At 47.2% G+C, this 27,658-nt stretch overlaps 1 protein-coding gene across 4 annotated transcripts; it reads right to left on the bottom strand.

Annotated features, from left to right (window-relative positions):
• Positions 1-625: 625 nt before the first annotated feature.
• MFSD11 (major facilitator superfamily domain containing 11) lies at positions 626-27,604 on the bottom strand. 4 transcript variants are annotated; one of them, XM_047831993.1, is made up of 14 exons: positions 27,167-27,604; positions 26,713-26,883; positions 26,102-26,157; positions 24,471-24,578; positions 23,454-23,533; positions 23,239-23,335; positions 21,952-22,010; positions 21,317-21,461; positions 15,984-16,024; positions 8,307-8,372; positions 6,767-6,892; positions 3,277-3,451; positions 2,213-2,348; positions 626-1,256 (listed from the first exon to the last, which is right to left on the bottom strand). In XM_047831993.1, the coding sequence occupies exons 2-14, from the start codon at positions 26,806-26,808 to the stop codon at positions 1,092-1,094; spliced, it is 1,350 nt and encodes a 449-aa protein (XP_047687949.1). In that variant the 5' UTR covers positions 26,809-26,883; positions 27,167-27,604; the 3' UTR covers positions 626-1,091. The 4 variants fall into 4 exon arrangements, with proteins under 4 accessions (XP_047687949.1, XP_047687948.1, XP_047687951.1 ...); XM_047831992.1 differs by lacking the exon at positions 27,167-27,604 and having other exon boundaries at positions 26,713-27,160; XM_047831995.1 differs by lacking the exons at positions 26,713-26,883; positions 27,167-27,604 and adding an exon at positions 24,972-25,083.
• Between the last annotated feature and the right edge of the window lie 54 nt (positions 27,605-27,658).

Here is a 27,658-nt window from a genome sequence, read left to right as displayed (position 1 = left end):
CAGGCAATGGGGAATGACTGCGAAAAGGCGTGGGGTTTCTTTTTGGGGTGATGAGAACGTTCTAGAATTAGATCGTGGTGATAGCTGTACAACTTTGTGAATAGACTTAAAAAAAAAAAAACAACAACCCACGAAACTACACTTTCAAATGGTGAATTCCATGGTTTCTGAATCTGAATTCCATGGTTTCTGAATGGTTTCTATGTCGATTAGAAAGAAGCCGCAAGCAATCTCTCACGGAGGAAAGTTAATGTTTCCATTTAAGCGTCTCCCCAAACAGCCGTACGGCGTTAGTCGTGGTGTCTGCTCTCTGTGACGCGAGCCCTGCTGCCACAGAACTGCTGTCGCTTTTCTTTCTTTCTTTTTTTTTTTTTTGCATTGCATCTTCTAGGACGATACTAGCCAAAATCCTCCTCTGGTAAATGTGTGTGTGTGTGTGTGTGTGTGTGTGTGTGTGTGTGTGTGTGTGTTTTCAATGCATTTTTGTTCATTTACACGTTAGATTCATTTTTAAGACTTTCGACGATTCTCACCTCATTTTATAATAACTAGCCAGTCCTTGCTGTGAATGACAAGGTAGGACAACTTACCAAAACAAAACATTTAGGGAGGAAGAAAGTGCAAATCTTGTCAAAGATCCCACGCCAGCATCTCACGATTTATTTAAATGTCATTCCCAGACGCACACGGGGGGTGAGCATACGCTATTATTACATAGTAGCACATACTCCATACCCAGCAAGGATCTTCATGTGACATATGGCCTCGTATCCTGAATCGGGGCAGGATCTCTCAAAGAGAACAGGAGGGAGAAGAAAACATTTACATTCTCTAACATGATTATAAGGAACTTGAGACAGATGAATGGAAAAACAACATATTTGAACAATTATAATGAACAGAACGAGTCCCCCTCGTTCTGCTTGCTTTCAATAGCTGAACTCTGTAAACTTGAATACCAACCCTGGCAGATCGAGCGGTCTTAATTCCTTGATTTTCCGTACTGAATACCGTCCAATACTCGGCGGCGACGACGGGTGGCTACGTCAGCCGGGCCGTCGTCCGGCCGTGCCGCCCGGAGGGGCCCCGGATCAGATACTTCGGTAGTCAGAGCCCCGGGCTACAATGGCAGCGGCATCCCACTCCACGGAGAAGAACGAGATAGTTCCGAAAAACCCAAATATCACCATGACCAGGAGTTGCCAGTGGAGGAGAAGGTAGTTACTGTAGAAAAAGGCCACGGCTGCGCAAACGGACTGAGACAGAACAAGACGAGTCAGGAAATGCACACAGATGGCCCCACGGCACCACAAGGAGCCCACCACCCTCCGCCCCCCGGCTTGCTTTCTGTGACCGGCGGCGCACCTGCCCTTCCCGCATCCAGATAGCACTTCATCGGTCACTAGCTCGCAAACACACACCACACACTCCCGCTGACAGCTGCTACCAACCAAGTAAGCTGCAACCTGTCATTTAACGTAGTGTCTTGGGAGGCGCCCGGGTGGCTCCGTCGGTTAAGTGTCTGACTCTTGATTTTGGCTCAGGTCATGACACCAGGGCCGTGAGATCAAGCCCTGGGTCAGGCTTTGCGCTGAGCGTGGAGCCTGCCTAAGATTTTCTTTCTCTCCCTCTGCCCCCCTCTCTTGCTTGTGTCCTCCCTCTCTCTCAAAAAAAAAAAAAAAAAAAATAGTATCTTGTGAGAAACTGAGTAATAAAATAATGTACATATGCAGCAGAAATATGCTTGTCTATATTACAAAGGAATTTGGGTATCTAAGGCAGGAAGCCTCTCATCTGAGCAGTAAGACCAGAGCATAAAATGGGGCACCTGGGTGGCTCAGTCAGTTAAGCGTTCGAGTTTGGCTCAGGTCATGATCTCACGGTCTGTGAGTTCGAACCCTGCGTCGGGCTCTGCAGACAGCTCAGAGCCTGGGGCCTGTTTTGGATTCTGTGTCTTCCTCCCTCTCTCTCTGCCACTCCCCCGCTCATGCTCTCTCTCTTGCTCTCAAAATCAAACAAACAAGCAAACAAAACTTTAAAGACCAGACTGTAAAATCTCTTAAATCACACTCCTCTCTGCCTCCTAATTCCAATCAGAAATACCTGACAGGCTGTCCCTGATTGTCATTTAAGAACCATTAAAAAAAACAAGGTTGAAAGCACTAAACAAAAAAGGGGAGTCCACTTAAGGCCAGTGTGGAGAAGAGATTACCTGAACAAACTTGAAGATCGCGAAGGCTGGAGCGCTGTCTTCCGAATAGAGAAACCCTAAGATGCTGAGCAGCTGGGTATTGAAGCAGCTGTCCCCAAGACCCAACAGGAAACTGCAGAAGATAGCAACCTCTTTGCTGCATAAAAGGAAAATGGATCCAGAATGAGCGTTCTGACCATACTTGCTGGAGCCATTTCAACTGGAAAAGCCACTGCCCCACAAGAGCATCTCACTTTCAAGTTTTACGCACTATGGGACAAGAAGTAAATACCGGAGTCCCCAAAGTAAGAATTTATGCTCAGACACGCTCAACTTCAGGGTCTGGCAAACGCTGGTCAATTAACTCTTTGGGAGCAAACACTGTGTTTGGGCAGGGCCGGCCTTGGATGGTGGATCTGGACCCAAATGTCTACATCTACAATGAATCTGAGTTGATGGCAATACAGTGAGATCCTCAAAACGGACAAAACCAGCTATGCACGGACCGGACGGCCCACCCGGCTGGCCGATGACCCTTCTCCTCACCACTCTTCACCACTCAGAAAGCAGACACATGAAATCACATCAGGTACTTATAGGCTCTTTCACAGATCAAGAAAAACATTTAGGTGCGTTGAAAGGTTAAAACCGACCATTTCAAAAAGAACTTGGGATTCTTCCTATGAGCTCCTGTTTAAACTAATTCCGGTTCACCATTTGACAGGTCACCTTATAAAGATAACAGATTTTCAGATCATGATTAACTTCTCCATTTTATAAGTATCTAGCCACCCGTGACCTGCCACCCTTCCTTAAATTACCAGAAAAATGAAAGTCATTGCGTGCCTGGGTGGCTCAGCTGGTTCGGCGGCTGACTTTGGCTCAGGTCATGATCTCGCCGTTCGTGAGTTCAAGCCCCTCGTCGGGCTCTGTGCTGAGGGCTCAGAGCCCGGAGCCTGTCTCGACTCCTGTGTCTCCCTCTCTCTCTCTGCCCCTCCCCCACTTGCCCTCTGTCTCTCTCTCTCTCTCTCTCTCTCAGAAATAAACAAACATTAAAAAATAAAATAAAATGACAGTCACCATACCTGGAACTGATGTAAGCAGTACTATCCGTTCCTTCGACAGGAGCAATAGGGGCGTCCCCAGGCATGTTGAGAAATATCAAATAAAAAGCTATAAAATGCACCAGGATGCCCAACAACACAACTGGATTTCTACCAAAGCGATTATTCTTGCTCAGCAGGCCAAAGAGGCTTCCACCTACGGAGCCAATGACGTAGAGAACAGAAAAATTTAATAAGTCAAAATTTTGATTCTTTGAAAAAAATAAACCGATAAACCAACAGCCCAGTTAATGAAGGGGTAAAGAAAGCGCGGATACTAAAAATAAAAAATAACCGTTGAAACAGAAGAAATTTTAAACGTCAGAACCGACTTCTAGGTCAGTGGGGTAACAGGGAGTAGATGTAACACCTGCCTAAAAGAATCCGAAGTAATAATTTTGAAGACACAAGCTATGAGGTGACAAAGGGGCAGTGATCTCTGAGATGGGGGAGGAAGCAAAGGAGGTGAACCCGGCTACTGCCCACCGGCTGTTCGAGAGAGAGGTTTAAGCTGGGCTGCAGGGAGGGGTGGGGAAGGCAGGTGGATCCCACAGCCTCCCTGATGGGTGGCTATGGAGTTCCAGAACAGGCTATCATTAGGGAAAGCTGCCCAGAGGGACGACTCCAGAGACCTACAGAGGGTCCCCCCTGAGTCTTCCCTAAGTGCTGATCAGCACGTAATGTGAGTAAATTAGCAGAGGCCCGCAAGAGAACCATCCAGGAGGGTTAGATGTATTAGCGCCCCGCCCTGGGCCAGGAATAGTGCCTCATCCCCCCAGCCAGACAGGAAATCTTATGACTCACAGGCACTGGGTGTGCACAGAAAGGTCTTCCCTCAGGAGCGAGGAATAATTAGCCCTCGTCTGAGCCCTGCTCTGGTCCTGTCCAACACACCTTAAAAGCAAGCCCTGAAAAAGTCATACTGTTTCCAAGTAAACGAACTGTAGCCAAGAACAAAGCTCGAGAATATTCACGAGAATAAAAAAACAGGCAGCACCCCACAAGGTTAAGTTCACAGAGTCGTGTTGGTGTCCCCACTGTTCCCAAGCAAAGAGGCATGAAAATAGGACCCATCATGAGGAGAAAAAGCAGTCGGACGTGGTGTTGTTATACGACCCAGCAATTCCAGTCCTAGTTACGTACCCCAGAGAATTGAAAATGTTATGTTCACGTAAAAAGTATACATACACGTTCAGGGCGGTATTATTTAGAACGGCCAAAAATGAGGAAACCCAAATGTCCATCGAATGATGAATGGATAAGTAAAATGTGATCTATCTATGCAACGAAATATTATCTAGTGAGAAAAAAAGGATGAAATACTGATATGTGCTAGAAAGTGGAAGAACCTTGGGAACGTTCCGCGAAGTGAAAGAAGCCAGACCCAAAACACCATACGTTCTATGATTCCATTTCCATGAAGCGTCCCGAATAAGCAAATGTATAGAGGAAGGGGATTAGTGGTTGCCTGGAGAAGGGCCATAAGAATGTTCTGGAGTTAGGGGCGCCTGGGTGGCGCAGTCGGTGAAGCGTCCGACTTCAGCCAGGTCACGATCTCGCGGTCCGAGAGTTCGAGCCCCGCGTCAGGCTCTGGGCTGGTGGCTCAGAGCCTGGAGCCTGTTTCCGATTCTGTGTCTCCCTCTCTCTCTGCCCCTCCCCCGTTCATGCTCTGTCACTCTCTGTCACAAAAATAAATAAACGTTGAAAAAAAAAAATTAAAAAAAAAAGAATGTTTTAGAGTTAGAGGGTAGTGATGACTGTACACCCCTGTGAACATACTAGAAAATACTGCCCTGGACGCCTTAAGTGGGGGGCATATATGGCATGTGAGTTATATCTCAAGAAAGTTGTGTAAAAAAACAAAACAAAACCCAAAAACCAAAAAAACCACCCCAGAACCGTCACAGATACTAGGATGAGCAGAAACGTGAGAACAATCCATAGAACTGTATTCCCCATGTTCAAATACATCTAAATACCTGGTACTGTTCTAGGTGTGGGCAGCAAAGCAGGAAACAAAAAAACACTCAAGTCTGCTCTCTCCATAGCATGATCCCCGTTGGCCATTCGAAGGGTCCTGTGTTTTTTTAAGGTCTGTGTCTTTCCCCAAGGCCCTAAGTTTCACGTGGACAGGAAGTCTTTTATTCCTACAGTGGATGCACAGTTATCTGATGAATCTGGGAAGTTCCTCGTACGTGACAACGTCTGATACACGGGTGAAGGTCTCCAACGACCTTTGCCCGATACGGAATAGCCGCACTTGTGACGGGCACCGGGCAGCTGGAGGGAAGTGTTCAGTCCCTACACTGCACTCCTGAAACAAGTATGACACTGGATGGTAACTAACTGGAATTTGAAAATATATACAAAAAGAGGAATCCCTAGTGTGGCCCAGGAAAAACACACACTGGTCTTTGCCTTGTTCCCCCTTCCTCCCCGCTTCCTGGCACAGAGCTCCTAGAACCCTGTGGCTTTCCTCGGGGTCAGGCACGTTTTTCGTTTGTGCTCCCTCGTACCTCCCTTTTGACCGGACCAGAGCTTATGCGGATGAGTTGGTTCTTCAGGGGGTTTAGGGGTGGTGTAGCTAGCCGGCTTCAGGATGCCCGCTGGCTGCCAGAAGGACCAAGACTTGATCTGAGGGTTGGGATTTTCAGGGCCAGCCCCCGAGCTCAGGGCAGGTGAGGGGGGGTTGGAGACCCACTTCGATCGCCATTGGCCAATGATCTCATCAACTCCGCCTCGCTGATGAAAAGTCATAAACACCCCTCAACGACAGGTTTGGGAAAGCCAGCCTGGTTGGCTGGTGGACGCATCCACGTACTGAGAGGGTAATGCACCCTGACTCCATGGGGACCGAGGTTCCCACGCTCGGGACCCTCCTGGACTTTGCCCCATGTGCCTCCTCATCTGGCTGTTCATTCGTATCCTTTATAAAAAGCTTTAACAGTAAGTACAGCATTTTGCTGGGGGCTCATGGGAACCTCCCAACTCATAGGCAAGTCAGACAGAAGTGCCGGTAGGCAGCCTGGGGACCCGGGACTTACAAGTGGCGTCTGAAGTGAGGGCGTCTTTGTGGGACTGAGCCCTCGGACCTGGGGAGTCGGACGCATGCAAACTCCAGCACTTAAGAGTTAGAAGCGAATGAATGATCTTGCCGGACATCCAGCTGGTGTCAGATTCAGAGGGGCAAGAAAGTCAGGGATTCCGAGACATTTTCCCGAAGCGTCTTAAGAGAAGAAGCTGGGGGAGGCTGGATGTGTTCTCCCGTTTACGGTTCTGTCTGTGAATCACACGGCAACTGCCTCGTTTTAGGACAATGATAATAAAAAAACGAGGACATACCGACGTGAGTAGAAGAACTAAGCAAGGAGACTACAACACGAAGACAAGGAAGTGAATGAAATACACTTACAGTATCTCTGATGACTACAACCAACGGGTTTAATGCGGAACCCCACAGTTTTAAACCAACCTAAAATTTCTCCAATGCCAATGAAAATGCCCGAAAGTCCAATGAGGCTTTTCTCTTCTGTCCCAAACTTATTTACAGCACCGACACACGTTCCGTAGACACCAGAGAAGAAAGTCAATTCCAGACCTTTGGAGGAAAAAAATCAGATTTAGTTACACAGCCACAACCTCCGTTTCCTGGTTTTCTCCGTGGCTGGTGGCATTTGAGCTATGTATGTACACGATAAAGTTCCCTCGGGGGATGGGTCACTCCCCCGTAGAGCCACAGAGCTGATGCAACGGAATTAGATGTTTAATATTTATTCTATTTCTCCGAAAAAGACGTTTATACGTACAATGCACGTAAAGGCAAAACTAATCACTGGCACGTTGCAGCGGCTTTTTTTTTTTTTTTTTAAAACATGACAGCCCTTCAAAAAAAAATTTTTTTTTAATGTTTTATGTTTGAGAGAGCGCGCGAGCGAGTGGGGGGAGGGGGAGAGAGAGAGAGAGAGGGAGACAGAAGATCCAAAGCAGGCTCTGCGCTGAGAGCGGCAAGTCTGAGGCAGAGCTTAGACCCATGAACTGCAAGACCACGACCTGAACCGAAGTCAGATGCTCAACCGACGGAGCCAGCCAAGCGCCCCTGATGGCATTTTTTTAAAAGGAAACCGATTTCCTCATTCTTAAGACCTCAGAGCGCTCCATCTACTCTCAGGGTTAAGCCACAGAGGTCGTTCCATTTCATTAGAAAGTATATGGAATCTATACAAAGTTACAAGGTTTTACCCATGGTTATTTTCTGGAGTGCTCCATTTTGCCCTAAAATCACTGGTTGGGATGAACCGGTTTTCAACCCCTGTGTAGAATTCTCCCACACTGAATTTGGGCTGACCCTGTGATATGCTTTCACCAATGAGATGCAGTGAAAGGGGCACAGGGCTCGTGCCAGGCCGAAGCATTAAGAAAAGCCTGGTCCTGGGGTGCCTGGGTGGCGCAGTCAGTTAAGCGTCCGACTTCGGCTCAGGTCACGATCTCGCGGTTCTGTTCATGAGTTCAAGCCCTGCGTTGGGCTCTGTGCTAACAGCTCAGAGCCTGGAGCCTGCTTCAGATTCTGTGTCTCCCTTTCTCTCTGCCCCTTCTTCTCTCTCTCTCTCTCTCTCTCTCTCAAAATTAAAACATTTGGGGCGCCTGGGTGGCTCAGTCGGTTAAGCGGCCGACTTCGGCTCAGGTCATGATCTCGCGGTCCGTGAGTTCAAGCCCTGCGTCGGGCTCTGTGCTGACAGCTCAGAGCCTGGAGCCTGTTTCTGATTCTGTGTCTCCCTCTCTCTGACCCTCCCCTGTTCATGCTCTGTCTCTCTCTGTCTCAAAAAATAAATAAACATTAAAAAAACATTTTTTTTAATAAAAACATTAAAAAAAAAAAGACCATCAGTAGAACTATTCAGCTGAGCCCCGTCAGTGCACAGAACTGTGAGAATGAATAATACAGTGGTTGTTTTTGGTCCTCACTGGCATTATGCAGCAACAGAAAACCCAAACCCCGTCATGAAGCCCATTACCTGTATAAGCAGTTGTAATACTAAGAAGGAGCATCTCCCTGGTGACACATAACTTAAGAGACTTTCCTGTAAGAAAGAAAACAATTTAGGAGTACTTAACTAGATTTTACTTACTCAAACAAAAATTCTAAACCATTTACTCAACCCAAACACCCCTCATCGATAATGCCAGGAGACAAAAAACAGTGGGACAGGGGCGCCTGGGTGGCTCAGTCGATTAAGCATCCGCCTTTGGCTCAGGTCTGATCTCACCATTTGTGGGTTCGAGCCCCGTCTCGGGCTCTGTGCTGACAGCTCAGAGCCCGGAGCCTGCTTCAGATTCTGTGTCTCCCTCTCTCCCTGACCCTCCCCCACTTGCACTCTGTCTCTCTCTCTCTCTCTCTCTCTCTCTCTCAAAGATAAACAAACACTAAAAAAAAAAAAAGTGGGACAGAGGTTAATGATTCTGATGCTTAAGGGATGAACTACATCTGCCCTCTAAATAAAATGTTTATTTCAGCTGCGTAAATACATTCTAGAGTTGTGTTTTCCCCCCCAACACTCTCCAGCGCGGATTTCAAAAAACAACATGAAACGGAGAAAACAAATAGAATAAAAAAAAACCGAGACTTATTTCAATGGATTTGACTGAAGGTTAGGCTGAGTCCACGGCTGGCAAAGCGCTAATGTACCCGAGGAATTATCGCAGAGCGGCTTGAAGACTGGACTAGATCAGGGAGGGAACTTTCTGAGCAGACAGAGGCTGTGACACCACTTCCTGCGATTCTCAGTTCTCTAGATCTGAGGACTGAAACTTTAGTTCTTCGTGTTTGTTTACGACCACTTTAATGTCTGTTTTTATGCTGTTCAACGCAGTTGAAATCTGTAACGGAAAATGCATGTCTACAAACTGTGTATTTTTTTAAATTTATTTATTGACAGAGAGGGAGAGAGAGAGAGACAGAGAGAGAAAACGACCAAGCAGGGGAGGGGCACAGAGACGGAGAATCCCAAGCAGGCTCCACACTGCCAGCACGGAGACCAACGCAGGGCTCAAACTCACGAACCGTGAGATCATGACCTGAGACGACACCAAGAGTCAGACCCTGAAGTGACTGAGCCACCCACCCCGGTGCCCCACACAAACTGTATTTTAGCCGTATTTTTGAACCTGCTCACATTTCATAATTTAAGGCCAATGACCTAGCGTCTTCAATGAACAGTCAATCCAGATTTTAGTTCTCGCTCAACAGCTGACTACAAACGTCACACAAGACACGTACGCACGGTCCCGAATGTCACCACCTGCAGAAGAGGATACCCTGTTCTCTAATTTCACTAAAATATGGTGAGACTAATACAGTGAGACATTTCACTACTTGCATGTATTTCCAGGAAAACTACACCATCAGTATGACGTTTAAAACAATTGTTTTCCTTTTTTTTAATGTTTTTCATTTTTTGAGAGAAAGAGAGAGTGAGCGGGGGAGGGGAAGAGAGAGAGGGAGACACAGAATCCGAAGCAGGCTCCAGGCTCCTGGCTGTCAGCACAGAGCTTGACGTGGGGCTCAACCCCACGAACTGTGAGATCATGACCTGAGCTGAAGTCAGACACTTAACCAACTGAGCCTCCCAGGTACCCCTAAAACAATTATTTTTTCTAAGTTTATTCATTTATTTTGAGAGAAACAGAGACAGCATGAGCAGGGGAGGGGCAGAGAGAGAGAATTCCAAGCAGGCTCCACGCTGTCAGCACAGGACCTGACATGGGGCTTGAATTCACAAACTGTGGGATCATGACCTGAGCCACAACAGAGAGCTTGACGCTTAATTGACTGAGCCACCCAGGTGCCCCAAAACAATCATTTTTAATAAAAAAATAATTATATTAGCAAAGCACGTTCGTTTCTGAAAGATCGGAAGATTTAACAAAAAGAAATTTTAAAACATAATCCAGAATGATACTCTAACAGCAGCTACATGTCATTATGCATTTGTCCCAACCTGTAAGAGGTACAACCTCCAAAAGCACGCCCCCATGTGAGCTGTGGATTCAGGAGGATGACTGCGTGTGATAGCAGGTTCATTAACTATGCCACTTGGGTGGGGGAGGCTGTGCACAAGACGGGGGGGGGGGGGGCTATGGGAACTTTCCTCAGTTTTGCTGTGAACCTAAAACGGCTCTGAAAAATGAAGTCTACGAACAATAACAACAACAACACATCATCTATCTACAGAAACAGACACACCGATCCTAAAACTCACATGGCAATTCCAGGGGCTCACAACAGCCAACACAATCTTGAAACGGAACAAAGTTGGAGGGCTCACACTTCCCAACTTCAAAGCTTGACAGTAATCAGTGGATTACTGGCGTCAGATCAGACACGTACGTCTAGAAATAAACTCTGCCGTATACAGTCAATGGGTTTTCAACAAGGGCGCCGATACAATTCAATGCGGAAGAACCGTCTTTTCAGCAGGACAACCACGTGGCCCCATGCAGAATGAAGTTGGACTCCTCCCTCACAACGCACACGACAATGAACTCAGAATGGACCCTCCACCTGAAGGTAAGAACTACAAGTATAAAACCCTTAGAAGAAAACACAGGAGCAAATCTTTGTGACCCAGGGGTCAGGCAAAACCTTCTGAGGACACCAAAGACACACGCAAAAGGTAACACAGATAAGTCAGCCTACGTCAAAAACGTAGGGCTCTTGTGGTTTAAGAGACACCATCAGAAAACGAAAAATCAATCGAAGGAATGGGAGAAAATACTTGCAAATCACATATATATGAGATTTTTTTATACGGAATATATAAAGAGTTCTTACAACTCAATAACAATAAAAAGACACTCCAATTAAAAGCTGGGAAAAGGACCCGAGTAGACGGTTCTCCAGAGACGTGATGCAAATGACCCGCAAGCATGTGAAAATATGCTCCACATCCTTAGCCACTAGGGAAATGCAAATCAAAACCACAAGATGACACTTCGCACCCACTTGGACAGCTGTCAACAGAAAGACAGTAACTCAAGGACGTGCAGAAACCGGAAGCCTCAGACACTGCCGGTGGGAACGTAAAATGGTGCGGCCGCGCGAGAAAACATCTGCTGGTTCCTCAGAAGGCTGAACCCAGCGACCACGGGAGCGAGCAACCCAACTCCTACCAAGTGCGTGCACGGAGATGTGCAGACGAACGTCCAGGCGAAAACCGGGACACGAATGTTCACAGCGGCGTGACTCGTGCCACCTACGAAGTACAAACAGCCCGTTGTTTAAATTTTTTTTTTTTCAACGTTTATTTATTTTTGGGACAGAGAGTGACAGAGCATGAACGGGGGAGGGGCAGAGAGAGAGGGAGACACAGAATCGGAAACAGGCTCCAGGCTCCGAGCCATCAGCCCAGAGCCCGACGCGGGGCTCGAACTCACGGACCGCGAGATCATGACCTGGCTGAAGTCGGACGCTTAACCGACTGCGCCACCCAGGCGCCCCTAGCCCGTTGTTTATAACGCGCTAGAACACAGGCGAGCCTCGACACCATGACGCTGAGAGCCAGGTCACGAAAGAGCACACGTAGCATGATTCTATTCGTATGACGTAATGTCCAGGAGAGGCGAAGCTCGAGATGGAAAGTGGATTAATGGATGCCTAGGGTAAGGGATGGGGGGAGTGGGGAGGAAAAGGAAGTGACTGCTAATGGGTACAGAAATTCCTTCTGGGGTGGACAGGTTCCATAACCGTCTGTGGTTAGAGGTGCACAACTCTAGAAAGATACTAAATAGGACTGAATTGTACCCTTTAAGTGGCCAATCACATAGTATGTGAATTATAGCTCAATAAAGCTATTCTATTAAGGAAAAAACCCCACAATCTAAATAATGGGTCTCCGTCTGGACTTAAAAGTTTTTTTAATAAAAACAAATTTTAAGGGGCGCCTGGATGGCTCAGTCGGTTGAGCGTCCGACTTCGGCTCAGGTCATGATCTCACGGTTTGTGAGTTCGAGCCCCACATCGGGCTCTGTGCTGACAGTTCAGAGCCTGGAGCCTGCTTCGGATGCTGTGTCTCCCTCTCTCTGCTCCTCCCCCACTCATGTTGGCTCTCTCTCTCTTAAAACTAAATAAAGCTTAAAAAAAATAATTAAAAAAACCACAAATTTTACTGTATATAAGTATACGTATATACAGTATATGTATATAGTATGTTATATATATATACGCACACACACATACACTATTTCTAAGTTTGTTTTCACATAAGAGAGAAAATATTTCCTAACATGCATCAAGATCATTTTTATGGCTAGGATAATCTGTCGTAGAGATGTACAAAATGACGCCTTGTAGTTGAACATTTAAATCACTTACATAAACATCTTAGTAATTAAATCTTGACAAAAACGCTTAGTTATTTCCTGAGGATAATCTTATTCGTGGAATTGCTGGGGTAAAGGTACAAATATTTCTAAGGCTTCTGACACTTGCAGACAAATTGCTCTTCAGAAAATAATACGAACGGGGGCGCCTGGGTGGCTCAGTTGGTTAGGCAACTGACCTCGGCTCAGGTCATGACTTTGAGCCCTGCGTCGGGCTCTGTGCTGTGAGCTCGGAGCCTGAAGCCTGCTTCGGATGGTCTCCCCCTCTCTCTACCCCTCCCCTGCTCATGCTCTGTGTCTCTCTGTCTCTCTGTCTCTCGATAATAAACGTTTAAAAAAAAAAATGCAAAGAAAATAATACAAATGTGTATTCTCATCAGCAGCATGGTCTTATGCGTGTTAAGTACTCACCATCCATAATACAGACGATTATTATTTTTATCTTTTGAAATTTGATGGAAAACTTTCTTTTTTGATGGAACACTTTTAAATTCGCATTTCTTATACTCAAACAAATACTTTCCCTGCCATTTTAACTCCGTTAGGTTGTTCTCTTACACTGAAGTTTTACACTTTAAGCAACTTTAAAAGGGCATTCTTTTCCCTTATTGTCGAATGACCTGTTTAAAAGGCATTGCTCTACCCGATTAGTCTCTTCAATTACTTTTGTAGTTTCATTTTTACATCGAATCCACCTGGAACGTTAGGATATATAAAGTTTGAGTCTATATTTTTCTACGCTGTCTGCTCCCTAACTTCGCTTAAGAGTTTCTTTCGTTGGATTTCTTGTATTGCGGACACGGGCCTCATACTCCAAAGTCTTCAAACGAATTCGCAGAATTTAACATTTATTAGGGAAAGTCCTTTTTTTTTTTTTTTTTTTTTTTTTTTACTTTTAGAGAGCGAGCAAGCTTGAGTGGGGAAGAGGAGAGAGGAAGGAGGGGAGAGGAAGGAGGAGGGAGAGAGAGAGAGAGAGAGAGAGACAGAGAGAGAGAGAATCTTTAACAGGCTCCACGCTCAGCACAGAGCCCAACGCGGGGCTCGATCCCACCAACCCTGGGATCGTGGCCTGAGCCCAAATCAAGAGTTGGGACGCTCGGGGCGCCTGGGTGGCGCAGTCGGTGAAGCGTCCGACTTCAGCCAGGTCACGATCTCGCGGTCCGGGAGTTCGAGCCCCGCGTCAGGCTCTGGGCTGATGGCTCGGAGCCTGGAGCCTGTTTCCGATGCTGTGTCTCCCTCTCTCTCTGCCCCTCCCCCGTTCATGCTCTGTCTCTCTCTGTCCCAAAAATAAATAAAAACGCTGGGAAAAAAAAAATTAAAAAAAAAAAAAAAAAAAAAAAAGAGTTGGGACGCTCACCCAGGCGCCTGTTAAATCCTTTTCAAAAATTCTCTTGGCTATTCTCACACATTTTTGCTTCCAGAGGGACTTCAGGATTGTTTCCTCAAGACCAAGAAATGCATTTTTAAAAATTTCAATGAAGTGTTCCAGAATCCCATTAAACATACACGTCCAGCTGAGGGATGAAGTGCTTTTCAGATGCACAGAAACCATTTCTGCCCCCCATTCATCACAGCATCAACTGGAGGCGTCTGATGAGTGAACAACGGATGACCGATGACTTAAAGCTTGGACGCTCTTCTTCTTCCTGTGCTCGCTCTGGCTTCCGCGCCGCCTCGTTGCCTCCCGCTGCTCCCCACGGCCCAGGAACCGGCTCCTCAAACCGCCTGCCCTGTAGCACCTTTCTGGCTGCCCCTCCTTCCTCCCCAGACTAGACGGCACAGCATCCCATCAGTCCTGAAGCCTGCTCAGCAACCAACTAGTTCCATGACGAAACCGTGTGGCCCTAATGACGTTAGTGCCTCATTTTACAGACAGGCTGAGGCAAAGTCTGTACATCCGGGAGAGACATCTCGAATCTGGTGTCAACACGCAGCCAGCGGGAGGGGGGCTGCATCGAGCCTCGCCCAAGGCTGGACGGAACATCCCATAAGCCTGAAGATCACCCAGGCAAGCCCCTTTCCCTCGACCCCGTGGCTCGCCAAGCTACCACAGGGGGCTCTCTGGGCCCCGGATCACAAGAAGGGAGTATCTATGAAGGGCTCGCTAAAACATATTAAATGCCATCATCAACGGTTCAGTTGCGACTTCTGTGGGTTTAGCTTGAGTCCTTTCCCCTCCGGCCCTTCTGATCAATGGTGGCGCTCGTGACAGACAAGTTTCTAGGTCTGCAAAGCTGAGAGCCAGACCTCCGACTGCAGTGACCTCCCATCCTGCTGGGGGACAGGCAGGCTACATCCTTTCTCATTATAATGGGTAGCCCCAGTTGTAATTACGAACGCATTCCCGAAATGTAAGAAATACGTACAATAAAAGCCTGATTAAACAGCCTTAACAATAATATGCCATATATTCAAAGCTCAGAATACCACACCCCACAAGCCCTTTCTAGAAAAGGAGACTACAGGAGTTGCTGGCTAAAAGCTGGGTGCTTTCGGTCATCTGACTTAGGCCATGGCCGATTCGACCAAGAGTTTGCACCCTGGCCCGAGGCAACCTGTCGGCTGGCCACAAGCACAGAAGAGCCTAAGGCCCAGGGTCCTAACTGAAACAACGTGGCCCCAAAAGGCTGCTCCCTTCTAGACGGCGTCAGACTCTCCTTGGGAGACAAAGAGGCTGCGAGGGCTCCAGGCAGAAGCAAAGGACTGGCCCACATCAGGCCTTATTAGAATCGGAAGCCGCGTCTGCCGCTTTCTGAAGGAGCCACAAGATGACCGTTATGGGAATCACTGGCTTTGCCGGTCACACCCTCTGGACTCCGATCCCAGCTCGGCCGCATCCTAGCTACTTGACCTTGGGTAAATCATTTCTCTGAGCCTCGGTTTCCTCTTCCATCAAATGGAGAGAATGACAGGCGTGCGCTATATGACACAGAGCCGTGGTGAGGAAGGACACGACGTGAACACGGAGGGAGGCCTGGCCGGGAAGAGCCCTCCGCGGAGGAGCACGACCGCGCCGACAGACTCGGTTGAGGGGACGGCCCGTGTGTCCTCGCCTCCTGGCGTGGAGCTCCGGCCCCCCGAGCGCTCTGGCCCTCCCCACGCCACCCCTGCAGGGCCCCGTCCACCCCGCGCGCCCCCCCAGTTCCAGAGGCACTGGCTGAGAAGACTAGCACGCTCCGGGGCGGCATACCTGGAGACACGGAAACACTGGGGGATCGTCAATCCAAAGTTAGCGGGGGGAGGGGGAAAGGCAAATGTCGCAGTTGTCCCCGAACAGCTCTGGCATTTCAGACCCAGTGTTTTCTAATACTTACTAAACGCGTCTACTGCCTTTGCCATGGTGTTCTGGGCAGACCTGAAAACATAAAAACAAGAGATCAAAGTGATTTCCCCTGAAAGCTGTAAAGGGAACAAAACAGCGATCGCGTTTTCACCGACGTTGGTCACAACACCGTCCTCTACGAGGTCTGGCAGGTATTTCCGTTGCCGCACAATATGGGACCCTGTCCTCGCTGCAGAGGACGAGGGGAGAGCGTCCAAACCCGATTCTCTCATGCTAAATCTGTGGCTCACGTCCACACACGTCCTGTTCAGAAAGGATACTTCAGGCGGGACAGAAGCCTCCCCACCCTATTTTCATACTGTAAAAACAACTAGTAAAAATTCAATTTCCCTCCACTCTACTGTGTTATTTTTTTAATGTTTATTTTTGAGAGAGAGAGAGGGGGACAGGGAGGGAGAGAAAGAGCACAAGCAGGGGAGGAGCAGAGAGAGAGGGAGGGAGACACAGAATCCGAAGCAGGTTCCAGGCTCTGAGCTGTCAGCACGGGGCCCAACATGGGGCTTGAACCCACAAACCGTGAGATCGTGACCTGAAGCGTCCAAAGTCGGAAGCTTAATCAATTGAGCCACCCGGGTGCCCCCACTCTGACTACTTTAAATTTTTTTTTTTTTTTTTGGGGCGCCTGGGTGGCGCAGTCGGTTAAGCGTCCGACTTCAGCCAGGTCATGATCTCGCGGTCCGTGAGTTTGAGCCCCGCATCGGGCTCTGGGCTGATGGCTCGGAGCCTGGAGCCTGTTTCCGATTCTGTGTCTCCCTCTCTCTCTGCCCCTCCCCCGTTCATGCTCTGTCTCTCTCTGTCCCAAAAATAAATAAACGTTAAAAAAAAAAAAATTTTTTTTTTTTTAACGTTTATTTATTTTTGATAGAGAGAGACAGAGCACAAGTGGGGGAGGGGCAGAGAGAGAAGGAGACAACAGAATCCGAAGCAGGCTCCGGGCTCCGAGCTGTCAGCACAGAGCTCACTCAACACGGCGTTCCAACTCAGGAGCCATGAGATCACGACCTGAGCCGAAGTCAGACGCTTAACTGAGTGGCCCAGGTGCCCCACACTCCTCTGGCACCTTTAAATAATAATATATTGTTAAAGTTTTAATTTATTCATTTTGAGAGAAAGTGTGAGTAGAGGAGGGGCAGAGAGAGAGGGAGAGAGCGAGAATTCCAAGCAGGCTGCTCCACGCTGTCAGTGCAGAGCCCGATGTAGGGCTCAAACCCACGAGCCGTGAGACCATGACCTGAGCCAAAGTCGGCCACTTAACCGACTGAGCCACCAGGCACGCCTTTATTTTTTTTTTTAATTTTTTTTTTTAACGTTTATTTATTTTTGGGACAGAGAGAGACAGAGCATGAACGGGGGAGGGTCAGAGAGAGAGAGGGAGACACAGAATCGGAAGCAGGCTCCAGGCTCCGAGCCATCAGCCCAGAGCCCGATGCGGGGCTCGAACTCACGGACCGTGAGATCGTGACCTGAGCCGAAGTCGGACGCTCAACCGACTGAGCCACCCAGGCGCCCCCAGGCACCCCTTTAAATAACATTACTTACAAAAAAGAAAAAAAGAAGAAACCTCATGGAGATCCAGTTGACTTATATAAATGAATTACTGACACAAAAAAGGTAGTCTGTTCTAACGGACAGGAAAACCTCTTTTTTCACCATAAAAACGCATGCCTTGCCTGGAGGCAAATACTCTTCAGATTCCAAATAACTGATAGGACGCTTGTAGATGGATAGGCTCGGATGTAGGATTTTAGTATTTTACATTTCAGTACCCAAATAAGTAGGAACTGATTTATATACTCTCTAGCCTGTTACAATACAAGCGAGCCAGCCAGCACTCGGGTGCAAATCAATGACCTATTAAAGGAAGCCATTTCTAGTAGAATTCTGAAATATGACGAAGCGGGCAGAGCACGATCACTGCGAACCCCTCTCAAACCCTTCAACACCTTCCCATCTCATGCCCAGCCTACCTCTTTAAGGTCCTGACTTTGAAGAGTAGCAGAACGGGTCACCCCAAAACATGCCGCTTTGGAACACTGATTATGTCGAGCGGTAGGCACGAGAAAAACAGCACATGGGGGGACAGGCTTTCTTGGAACTTCCCTCATCTGCCTAAAGACAGATCCTCTAGAAGGAACCCAAATGTTATAAATCACCTCCGGAAGTTTCATCACATAGGGAAGATGGACTCTTGTCACCAGAGGGGAGACCAGACACAGACAGCTTGTCACAAACTATGTCTCCCACCTATTCTTGCAAGGGTCCGCGCATCCTTCCGAGAAATCATTTACTCTCCCCTAAGACGCCTCTATCCACCTCCCCTTTCCCGATTTAGACGGGTATTTAATGCCTAAATTCTGAGGCATCCTGGGAAATCACTCATTTTCCCCTGGCGTTTCTTCACGGATACACGAACCATACGTGTTAATAAGTTTCTGATTGCTTTTTTCCCCTCGTTCCTCTTTTATTACAGGGGTCTCAGCTAAGAACACGAAAGAGTGGAGGGAAAATGGTTTTTCGTCCCTACGTCTTAAATGTTACCTTCTCAGCCTTCTCTGGCAACTCCATCTACAATTTTACGTGTATGTCGTATCAATTACATACATGTAACTACTATATCCTCGAATTGCGAGGCATCCCCGCCCCCCCACCTCAAGCCCATACGTCTATAGTCTGCTCTGTTTCAGATTTCTATTTTCTCATACTGGATTGCTAAGAGGTACAGGATTCTCTGGGAGGAGGGTGATAAAAACGTTCTAACATTGGTTGTGAACCTCGAGATCATGACCTGAGCCGAAGTCAGACACTTAACCGATGGAGCCCCCCCCAGGCGCCCCTCCTTCAGTGGCTTCCAATCGCACCCAGAAAAGAACCCGCACTCCTGTCGCCGCTTCCCAGAACGGAATCCCTGCCTGCTGCAGACACTCCTACCTCTACTCCCTCCCCGGGCTGACTCCCACGGGCCTCCCTGCAGCCCTGGAACCCACCACACCCCTGTCTACCACCTGGTCTTGGCAATCAGTGGCCATCAGCTGATCGTCCCTCCTCCCCAGTCAGGCCGCAGGGAGCCACCCAGCTCCCCACCCCCAACCCCCTTTCGCTGCCTTCTTAGCATTTCCTCTGCGGTTTTACACACATGGAATCTACACCCCCTCTAAAATGAAGTCCCTCCAGACCAGGGACTTCTCGGTCTTGTTCGCTGCTGTATCCCTCAGGTTGAGAGGGGGGCTGGCAGAGAGTTCGTGCTGTTTATAGACTAGAGACAAGGAAGCTTCAAGTTGGGGAGACGCTTCAGGGAGAGAAAATGCTAAAAAGGCTGATCGGCACTCCTCAGTACTGTGCCTTATCAGTTACGCGATCCTCCATCGGGGAAGTTCCCTAGAAAAAGGGAGGGGATTCTTTTTGTCTGCACAGCACACACAGCTGACATTTGCTAAAAGAACAGGTGTTCAATTTTCGCTGAATCTGTGGTGTTCACGTTCATAGAATCTCCAACATCTATCAGTTTATGCTTGGTATATACATATACAGTTTACGTTATACATACACGTTATATATATACGTATGTATATACACATACACACGCATAAATACACGTGTTCAAACCAAGGTCACGCCTCTCTTTTGCTTTAAACAGTGAAATTTTGAGTGCTTAATGAACCGATGACTGGAGAGGTTTAGGCCTTTTGGGGATTAACAAGGCAGCACAGAATGCCCCGTGCACACGTTCTAACAATGCAGGAAGAGCGATAAGGCAATCTTCACAATTTACTGACTCACACACAAAGCAAAGCGAGCCTGGCAAAGATTTCTCATTTCCTTCTCCTCCAACCTGGATGGTACCTGCAGAAAAATTGCCTGTGATGTTTTAGTTTTACTTATAACTGAAATATGCTCAAGTTAATTTACAGTTTGTAGAAAAACACAAGGCCATTTACTTGTTTCCCCACTGGGACCACCCTGGGGAAGACCACCTACCTGTATAGGTTAGCACAAAACCAGGCACCTCACGTAAGAGACTGGGCGTGACCAACTGTTGATGGCCCTGCCACTCACATGTGCCACAGGAATGGGGGAATTTTAGGGGTTGGACCACACAAACCGTAACTGAGGGCAAAAACTGTCTCCAATGTAACTTGATAAGGCTGTTATCTTTGCACATTAAAACACACGGGAGGGGACACCAGCTGAACTGAAGGAGGAAACGGAGACCCAGGGGAACTAAGGGGATTATTGCTACTGTCCAGGGTCATATAACTTGTCAGCCGCAACCTGGGATTGGGCTCAAATCCCCTGTAGGCTCTCCCCCTCCCTCTTCTGCCTCTCCCTTCCTCCTCCCCAGAGCTACCCTTTATCTTCATTCTCTTGGCTTTAAAACTCTTTCCTCAGGGCACCTGGCTGGCTCAGTCAGTACAGCCTGCAACTCTTGATCTCAGGATCTCAGGGTCATGAGTTCGAGCCCCACATTGGGCATGGAGCCTACTTAAAAAAATAAATAAATACAAATAAAATTTTTTCCTCATGTCTGCCCAATGTTGGATTATCAGTTAGGACTATGAAAAGGTTACTAATCCCAAAACTAGCTCTACTCAAAATATATTTTTGGGGCACCTGGGTGGCTCAGTCAGTTAAGTGCCTGACTTTGGCTCAGGTCACGATCTCACGGTTTGTGGGTTCAAGCCCCATGTAGGGCTCTGTGCTGACAGCTCGGAGCCTGGAGCCTGCTTCAGATTCTGTGTCTCCCTCTCACTCTGCTGCTCCCCTGCTCATGCTCTGTCTCTCTGTCTCTCTCAAAAATAAATATTGGGACGCCTGGGTGGCTCAGTTGGTTAAGTGTCCGACTTCGGCCCAGGTCATGATCTCACGGTTTGTGAGTCTGAACCCCACATTGGGCTCTGTGCTGACAGCTTGGAGCCAGGGGCCTGCTTTGGATTCTGTGTCTCCTTCTCTCTCTGCCCCTTCCCTGCTTGCGCTCTGTCGCTCTCTCTCTCTTAAAAATAAACATTAATAGGGGTGCCTGGGTGGCTCAGTCGGTTAAGCGTCCGACTTCGGCTCAGGTCATGATCTCGCGGTTTGTGAGTTTGAGCCCCATGTCGGGCTCTGTGCTGACAGCTCAGAGCCTGGAGCCTGCTTCGGATTATGTGTCTCCCTCTCTCTCTCTGCCCCTCCCCCGCTTGTGCTCTGTCTCTCAAAAATGAATAAATGTTAAAAAAAAAAAAATTAAAAAAATAAACATTTATATATACACATATACGTATACGTGTTTTTGTTTTTTTCTAGATAGAAAGGAACATGCCAACTTCTTACTCGTTGACTTCCAGGTCCTGGTCATCAGAAGACTCATCTTCTCCCAGGACATTTTCAGACTCTGGTTGCCGAATGAGAAAGAAAAGAACTGTCCCCACCAGGCTAATCACTGTCAGGGCAATAAACACTGTCCTTCGGTCACTCTCTGGAGAAAAAAAAAGAAGAAAGCAGATAGCACCAACCGCGCACAACTTCAGAGTCCGCATTGTGTTCAGAAGCTGTTTATGACCATCCAAACATTTCCTCGTTAAATGTTTACTTTTCCTGCGTTAGCGAAAATCTCCAATAAAGAACTAAGTAGAATACCTCCACCTTTGTCTTTCAGTTAAAGGAATACCAATAAGCCAAAAGAAAAACAGCACAAGAATTTTAATCATACTCTGTACCCAGAGAAGCGTACAAAAGTCTAACATTATGGTCATACACAGCATAACCTTCTATACCTCGAGATGCTGCTTGAGGCACAGGCCACACTAAAATCCTGGCTTAATACAAGATAAAAAAGTTACTTAACAGGTAAAATCTGAGAGGACTTCAGGCAGCACGGTTCACTGCCACGATACGAACAAAGCAATAATGGATACTTTGTGGATGTATTCGAACATGTGTGAATAAAGCAAAGTGAATAAACAAACCTGATATTTGAGTTTTCCCTTGCCAAGCAAAATATATGTAGAGATTTCCAAAGAACAAGCTGGGGGAAGAAAAGGGAGAAGAGGATGTTGAGGACTTATTTCCACATTTACAGTTTTTAAAGCAATGTTTCCATTATTTGTTAAAAAGAGGGGGGGGCATATATAATTTTAAAAGTAGCTACCTGCCTGGATCATTATCGACGCCACCTTGACCCTTTTCTGAAAACTGTCACTGACCCAGATGGAATTCAGTCTCCTCCCACGTGACAGTAACCTGATTCAGAACCACCCTACAAAGACTTGACTCGCTCGGAAACATGTGATTTATTGGCACTCTGGAAATGACTATGTGGAAGCAGGCTGATGCTACTTCTCAAATCCTGTATTTTAAAGAATCTCCAAAAAAAACAAACAAACAAACAAAAAAACCCATGATTTAGTCCCCTGCATCTAATCAGATGCTTTACTTAACATACTTTCCTGGAGAAAGAACCTTTCGCTTATACTCCGGTTTCTTAACATACACCCCCCCCTTACACTAAACATCTGCATTCGTGAAACCTTACCAACACCCCAATTTTGGGTGATATCCATGAGGGTAAATCCTCAGGACAGATTCCATGATAAAATGACTGTTTTTGCTTTCTACTTAGGAAATATAGAACATGCTGTATGTTGCTCGGTGTTGATGTAATTGGACTCACTTTTGAAGTTTTTTAAATAAAACGTATTTATCTTTCAGTAACTCTACACCCAACGTGGGACTTGAACTCACAACCCTGAGATCAAGAGTTGCATGCTCTACTGACTGAGCCAGCCAGGCGCCCCTCACTTTTGAATTTCAACATACTTGTCAATAGCTATCAGGTGTAGCTCAGTGGGAAGGCCATGGTCTTTGGAATCCAGTTAAGGATGGCTTAAATCAGATCAGTTACTGCACTTTTAGGCCTCTGTTTTCTCGTCTGTAGAACAGAGATAATACTTTCTGGTGTCATGAGGTGGTGAGGATTACTGAAATTTAGTCATGAAGCCAACAGTCCCTGCCTGAAATATAGCAGGCGCTAAATACGCTATGGTTAGTATTATTTTCTATTTACTCGTCATGAATTACAATGAGGTAGGTCCACGCGTTTTATGTAATTCCGTAAAATTTTAAATGTGAATCGTATGCAGCTACAAACTCAAGCCACGTAACACGGAAGACCTGAATTTTCCATACGGCAAAGATCTAGAAAATGGTGTGGCAGAATAATGAAAGGAAAGCTTAAGCTCCGGAAGGACTATTACCTAGATTGTAAGAGTGCCCAGAAAATTCCACTGTTTCTCCCGATAGTGTGCTCATCTGAATTTATTGTCAGGCAATTTCCTTGTGCCGTCCAAAGCACTAGAATTCAAACCGAAAGGTTACCAAGAGAACGTCACCACTTAGCTTTACATACTAAACACATGACACTCTTAGAGAAATCCCAGAAGACGGAGAAAATAAGCATCAGGATGCTTACCAGCAGCTGCGATCCCAATGAAGACAGAGGCTGTGTAGAAGAACCATGCGAAAGGCTGGATAAAAACGGCAATGTACATGCTAAAATACAACAGGTCAATGTATTACAGTCAAACAATACCTTAAAGAGAATGCCAAGTATGCCTTCTAGGAACCAACTTTGAGGATTCTCTCTCTCTCTCTCTCTCTTTTAATTCAACCTGTAAAGGACTTCTCCAGTGTTGGGAAAAAAGGGACAAACGTGACCTACTCATCTTTTTTTTTTTTTTTTTTTTTGTCTTTTGATTTTTGAGAGAGAAAGAGACAGAACGTGAGCAGGGGAAGGGCAGAGAGAGAGAGAGAGAGGGAGACACAGACTCTGAAGCAGGCTCCAGGCTCTGAGCTGTCAGCACAGAGCCCGAGGTGGGGCTAGAACCCACGAACCGGGCGATCATGACCCAAGCCGAAGCCAGACACAACCAACTGAGCCACCCAGGCGCCCCGTGACCTACTCATTCTTAATTTACTGCTTCAAGTTTGTAAGATCAGACACTTGAACGAAGGTTTGCAATCGGCCTCTGCCAATTGCTTAGCGCATGCTGGGACTGTAGTTCTGCAACCCAGAAAAAAAGCTTAGTTCTTTCATTTGAACGAGATCTCTTTCACAGAAAGAGAGTTCTGGATACTATTTTTATTAATAGTAAAACAAAAGGAAATACGCACATGTCCCAGGACATTTAAACAACATGGTATCCCGGGGCATCAAGGAGAGAACCAAATCCCTAAAATACTGCCTGTATTCTATGTAATCCAAGTGGGCAGATTCTTTTTTTTTTTTTAAGATCTTTTTTTTTTAATTTAAGTAATCTCTACACCCAGAGCGGGGCCTGAACTCACAACCCCGAGATCAAGAGTCGCACGTCCACCGACTGAGCCAGTCAGGCGCCCCCAATTTGGCACATTCTCGTCAAATATTTCCTGCGTGTTTGAAAGGTGCTGAAGGTGTTTGGGTGATATGAAAGAAAATCATACTACTCACCTGTAAAATAAACCACTTGCAAACATAGAGAGCTGAGGTCCTACAATGGCAACCACTGATGGTGTAATCAAATTTGAAGCTGAGAACACTCCATAAATAATTGCCATGCTGTGCACATAACACATAAAAGGAAAAAACAAAACCCTTGAATCGCTGTCTCAAAAGTGCACTTTTTCAAATCTACTTAAAGTGTATGGGTTTTTTTTTTTGACCTAAGCATTCATTTCTTTAGAGTTAATAATAATTCTCTCATTAAGCTGCATCTCATAATACAGTTTTCACTTCTGCAAAATCTTGGGAGTCTCATCAAATTTCTCTTGGAATCAGCTTGCCCTGGACAGTAGTTTTTAATGCCCTGGTAAACTGTAATAAAAGCTAGCAGCGTGCCAAGTGTTTTCCATGTTTTCTTTACTAAACCTGACAGTTCTGTGAAGACAGTATTATTATTACCCTCATTTTTCAGAAGAGAAGACCGGAACACAAGGGGGTTAAGTTACTTGCCAAAAGTCCAGCCGGATAGCTGGTGAATGGTTGGAGCCAAGACGCCATCCCTGGTAAGCTCATTCCAGAAGCCCTAGTCAACAGCCTGCTCTACACACTTAGCTCACAACTCCTGGCAACAACATAAAATTTCGCTGTTATATAAATAACAAGCACCGAATTATCACTTGCCTAAACTGGAACTTATTTAACTCAATCTAATGGCATCACTTGAACATCATTCAGCTACCGGAGACCCGGCCCTAGTTACGTGTGTCTTGCAGCAAAGTGCGACTGAAACCATTTTGAGGGTCCTCGACTCATTTACTAGCCTCTGTTCATAAACCCAAAGTAAATTACTCTTTGGCTTCCATGAACCTCAAACAGCAAGCGTTCTTTGGAATGTACACGAAGACAGAGCGCTACAAAAAGAACTAGGGTGTTATTAACCACTGAGAAAAATGGACATTAACATTGCTTTAGTCTCAAATATCATACGGAAGATCCGTGTAGGATAGATAATAAAGAACCAAATAATAAGAGCTTTGGGGGAAGGGGGTGTTGGTCATCACCTTAGAGTTAATTACAGAGAAATTAAGAAACCCGTATGCGTTTATATCCACATATGCGTTACATTCCCCGCCTGGATCCCAATGAACGTCTTTTCATTTTTTTGTAAAATCGGGACTAAACACCTTAACAGAAATCTAAAAGCTCCTGATGGCAGCATGTTAATCATCATGAAATTACCAAAACAGGAGGACCAAATGTTTCAAGAGTCGTATAAAACATCCTCGGTTTAGGATTGAGAAGACATAATTAACGACAATACTTGAGTGTTTATTAAGTGCCAGGCACTGTGCCAAGGGCTTTACACGCATCATCTGAGCAAGGAGATTGGGCTCACAGACAGAAGTAACTTGCCTAACATAAGGCAGTGATTAAGTCATGAAACCAGGATCTCAGACCTAGTCTGAAATTCTACGTGAAACCTAGACTCATCACCTTTATCCTATTATGTTCTCCCAAACAGCCCAGGGGCAGAGAAAAAGCAATCGCTACCAGTTCAATCACAACGTTACTGCCGGAGATTCTAAGATTCAGGTAACTGCCGTAGTATATAAAATATAGCCGATCGCACGGTACAGTACCTGGTGTATCCACTGCCGTGAAAATCTGTGCTATTTAAGCTCCTGATGACAGTTTGCTGTGTGGAAGATAAAGCTAATCAATGAAAACACTTTGCAGTCTCCCTCCCCATCCCCACCAAACTTTGTCTCCGAGAACTGAGAACGAAGTACTCAGTAAAATAAAATTCGGGATGCACCATGCCTGAATACAGAAAGTCAACTATGAGAGATGAAATGGACTGCAAAACAGGAAAAGGCAAACCGATGACAGGGAAAGGGGCAGAGAGCAGCTGTAACTATGCCTTAGTACTAGTACCGATAGTAGTACCAAGCATTCTCCCAGTACTAATGCAAACCTTAATACAGACAAGAAATAACAGGTCAACACGTACAGACCCCAAGTCAGATCAGAGGAAGACCATACTGTTTAACACCCCGTCCCGATACCCTATTATTAGCAAGAAATGTCTGACACATCAAATTAAACTTAAGCATAAAAACGAGGAAGGGTAGGGCAGAAAAATAAAAGGTGTCGTTTAAGCGCGCTGTCCGATGTAATTAACGTTTATCGTCATCTTTGGAACGCGTTTATGGTAGGCACTTCAAAGGAGGGAGAACAGATCCCGACTCACCGCCACATTTCCACAAGTTTGAAAGGCGGTGAACATAAACATAAAGGCAATTCCTAAAATAATAATGTTGAAAAGCTTTTTGGATTCCGGGGACATTTTGGCTCAACTCTGCCAGAGGTCAGCAGCGGCCCAGGGCGGTCGGCTCTCCTCGGGGCGAACCCACTGACGATCCTGGGGAAGGAAATGAGGCGGTGAGAAGAGCGGACGGATCCAGGAGCAAGGCTGCCGAGCTGTCAACTTCAGTTCTCGGATCAGAATCCCCGGCCGAGGGTGAAGTTGTCCCCACGGGCAATCAGGACATTCCTAGAGTCCGATCCGAGTATGGACGAGCCCAACACTCGGAGAAGTGCCAATAACGTCGCTGCTCCAGGTTGAGGGGCCCGCGAGGGGGATTAGGGGGCCACGGCCGAGGTGCAGCGGCCGGCGCGGCCCCGCCCGCCCGGCCCTGACTCACCTCGGGCCACGCGACCCGGTCACCTGACCGCAGCCTCGGCGCCGGCCGCTCGGCCCGCTGGGAAATGTAGTCCTGCGCGGCCCGAGACGGGTAGGGCGCGCCGGGAGGGGAGCGGGGCCGAGTCCGCGCGCCCCAGCGGAGGAGGGGCTACAAAGCGGAACCCGGCGGAGGAGTCGGGAACTGCGGGAGGGAGCCCGGCGGGCGACGGGGCCGGGTCTGAGAAGGCTGGAGACAGCAGGGCAAACGGGGGCGGGGGGAGAGTCCCCCCCTCTCCGAGAGAGGCGAGAACGTTCCGCGGGGGCCGGAGCAGAAAAGCTGCGCGGCGCTCGGATACGGGCATGAAAAGGAGGCGGAGCCTAGAAGGGGAGCGCTTCCTGCCCTAGCTGCGGGAGAGCGCCCGTCCGGCCTCGCTGCCGGAAAGAGCGTTTCGCGGGCTTTCCAACCGCTCGCCAATTCCGCTCCCCCCTCCCAGCAACAGTGACTCCGCGCTTT

Source organism: Prionailurus viverrinus, chromosome E1 (genome assembly GCF_022837055.1).
Source record: "Prionailurus viverrinus isolate Anna chromosome E1, UM_Priviv_1.0, whole genome shotgun sequence".
NCBI lineage: Eukaryota > Metazoa > Chordata > Mammalia > Carnivora > Felidae > Prionailurus > Prionailurus viverrinus.
The sequence above is the reverse complement of the archived record's forward strand: the minus strand, read 5'-3'. Positions and strand labels throughout refer to the sequence as shown.

What these genes read in the sequence shown, in the direction of transcription:
- MFSD11 (XM_047831993.1), bottom strand. Translation starts at nt 26,808, where the DNA reads ATGTCCCCGGAATCCAAAAAGCTTTTCAACATTATTATTTTAGGAATT. An exon ending in AAACTTGTGGAAATGTGGCG is followed by an intron (nt 26,158 to 26,712) that starts GTGAGTCGGGAT and finishes TCTTCCACACAG; the next exon opens with CAAACTGTCATCAGGAGCTT. An exon ending in CGATCTTCAAGTTTGTTCAG is followed by an intron (nt 1,257 to 2,212) that starts GTAATCTCTTCT and finishes GTTCTGTCTCAG; the next exon opens with TCCGTTTGCGCAGCCGTGGC.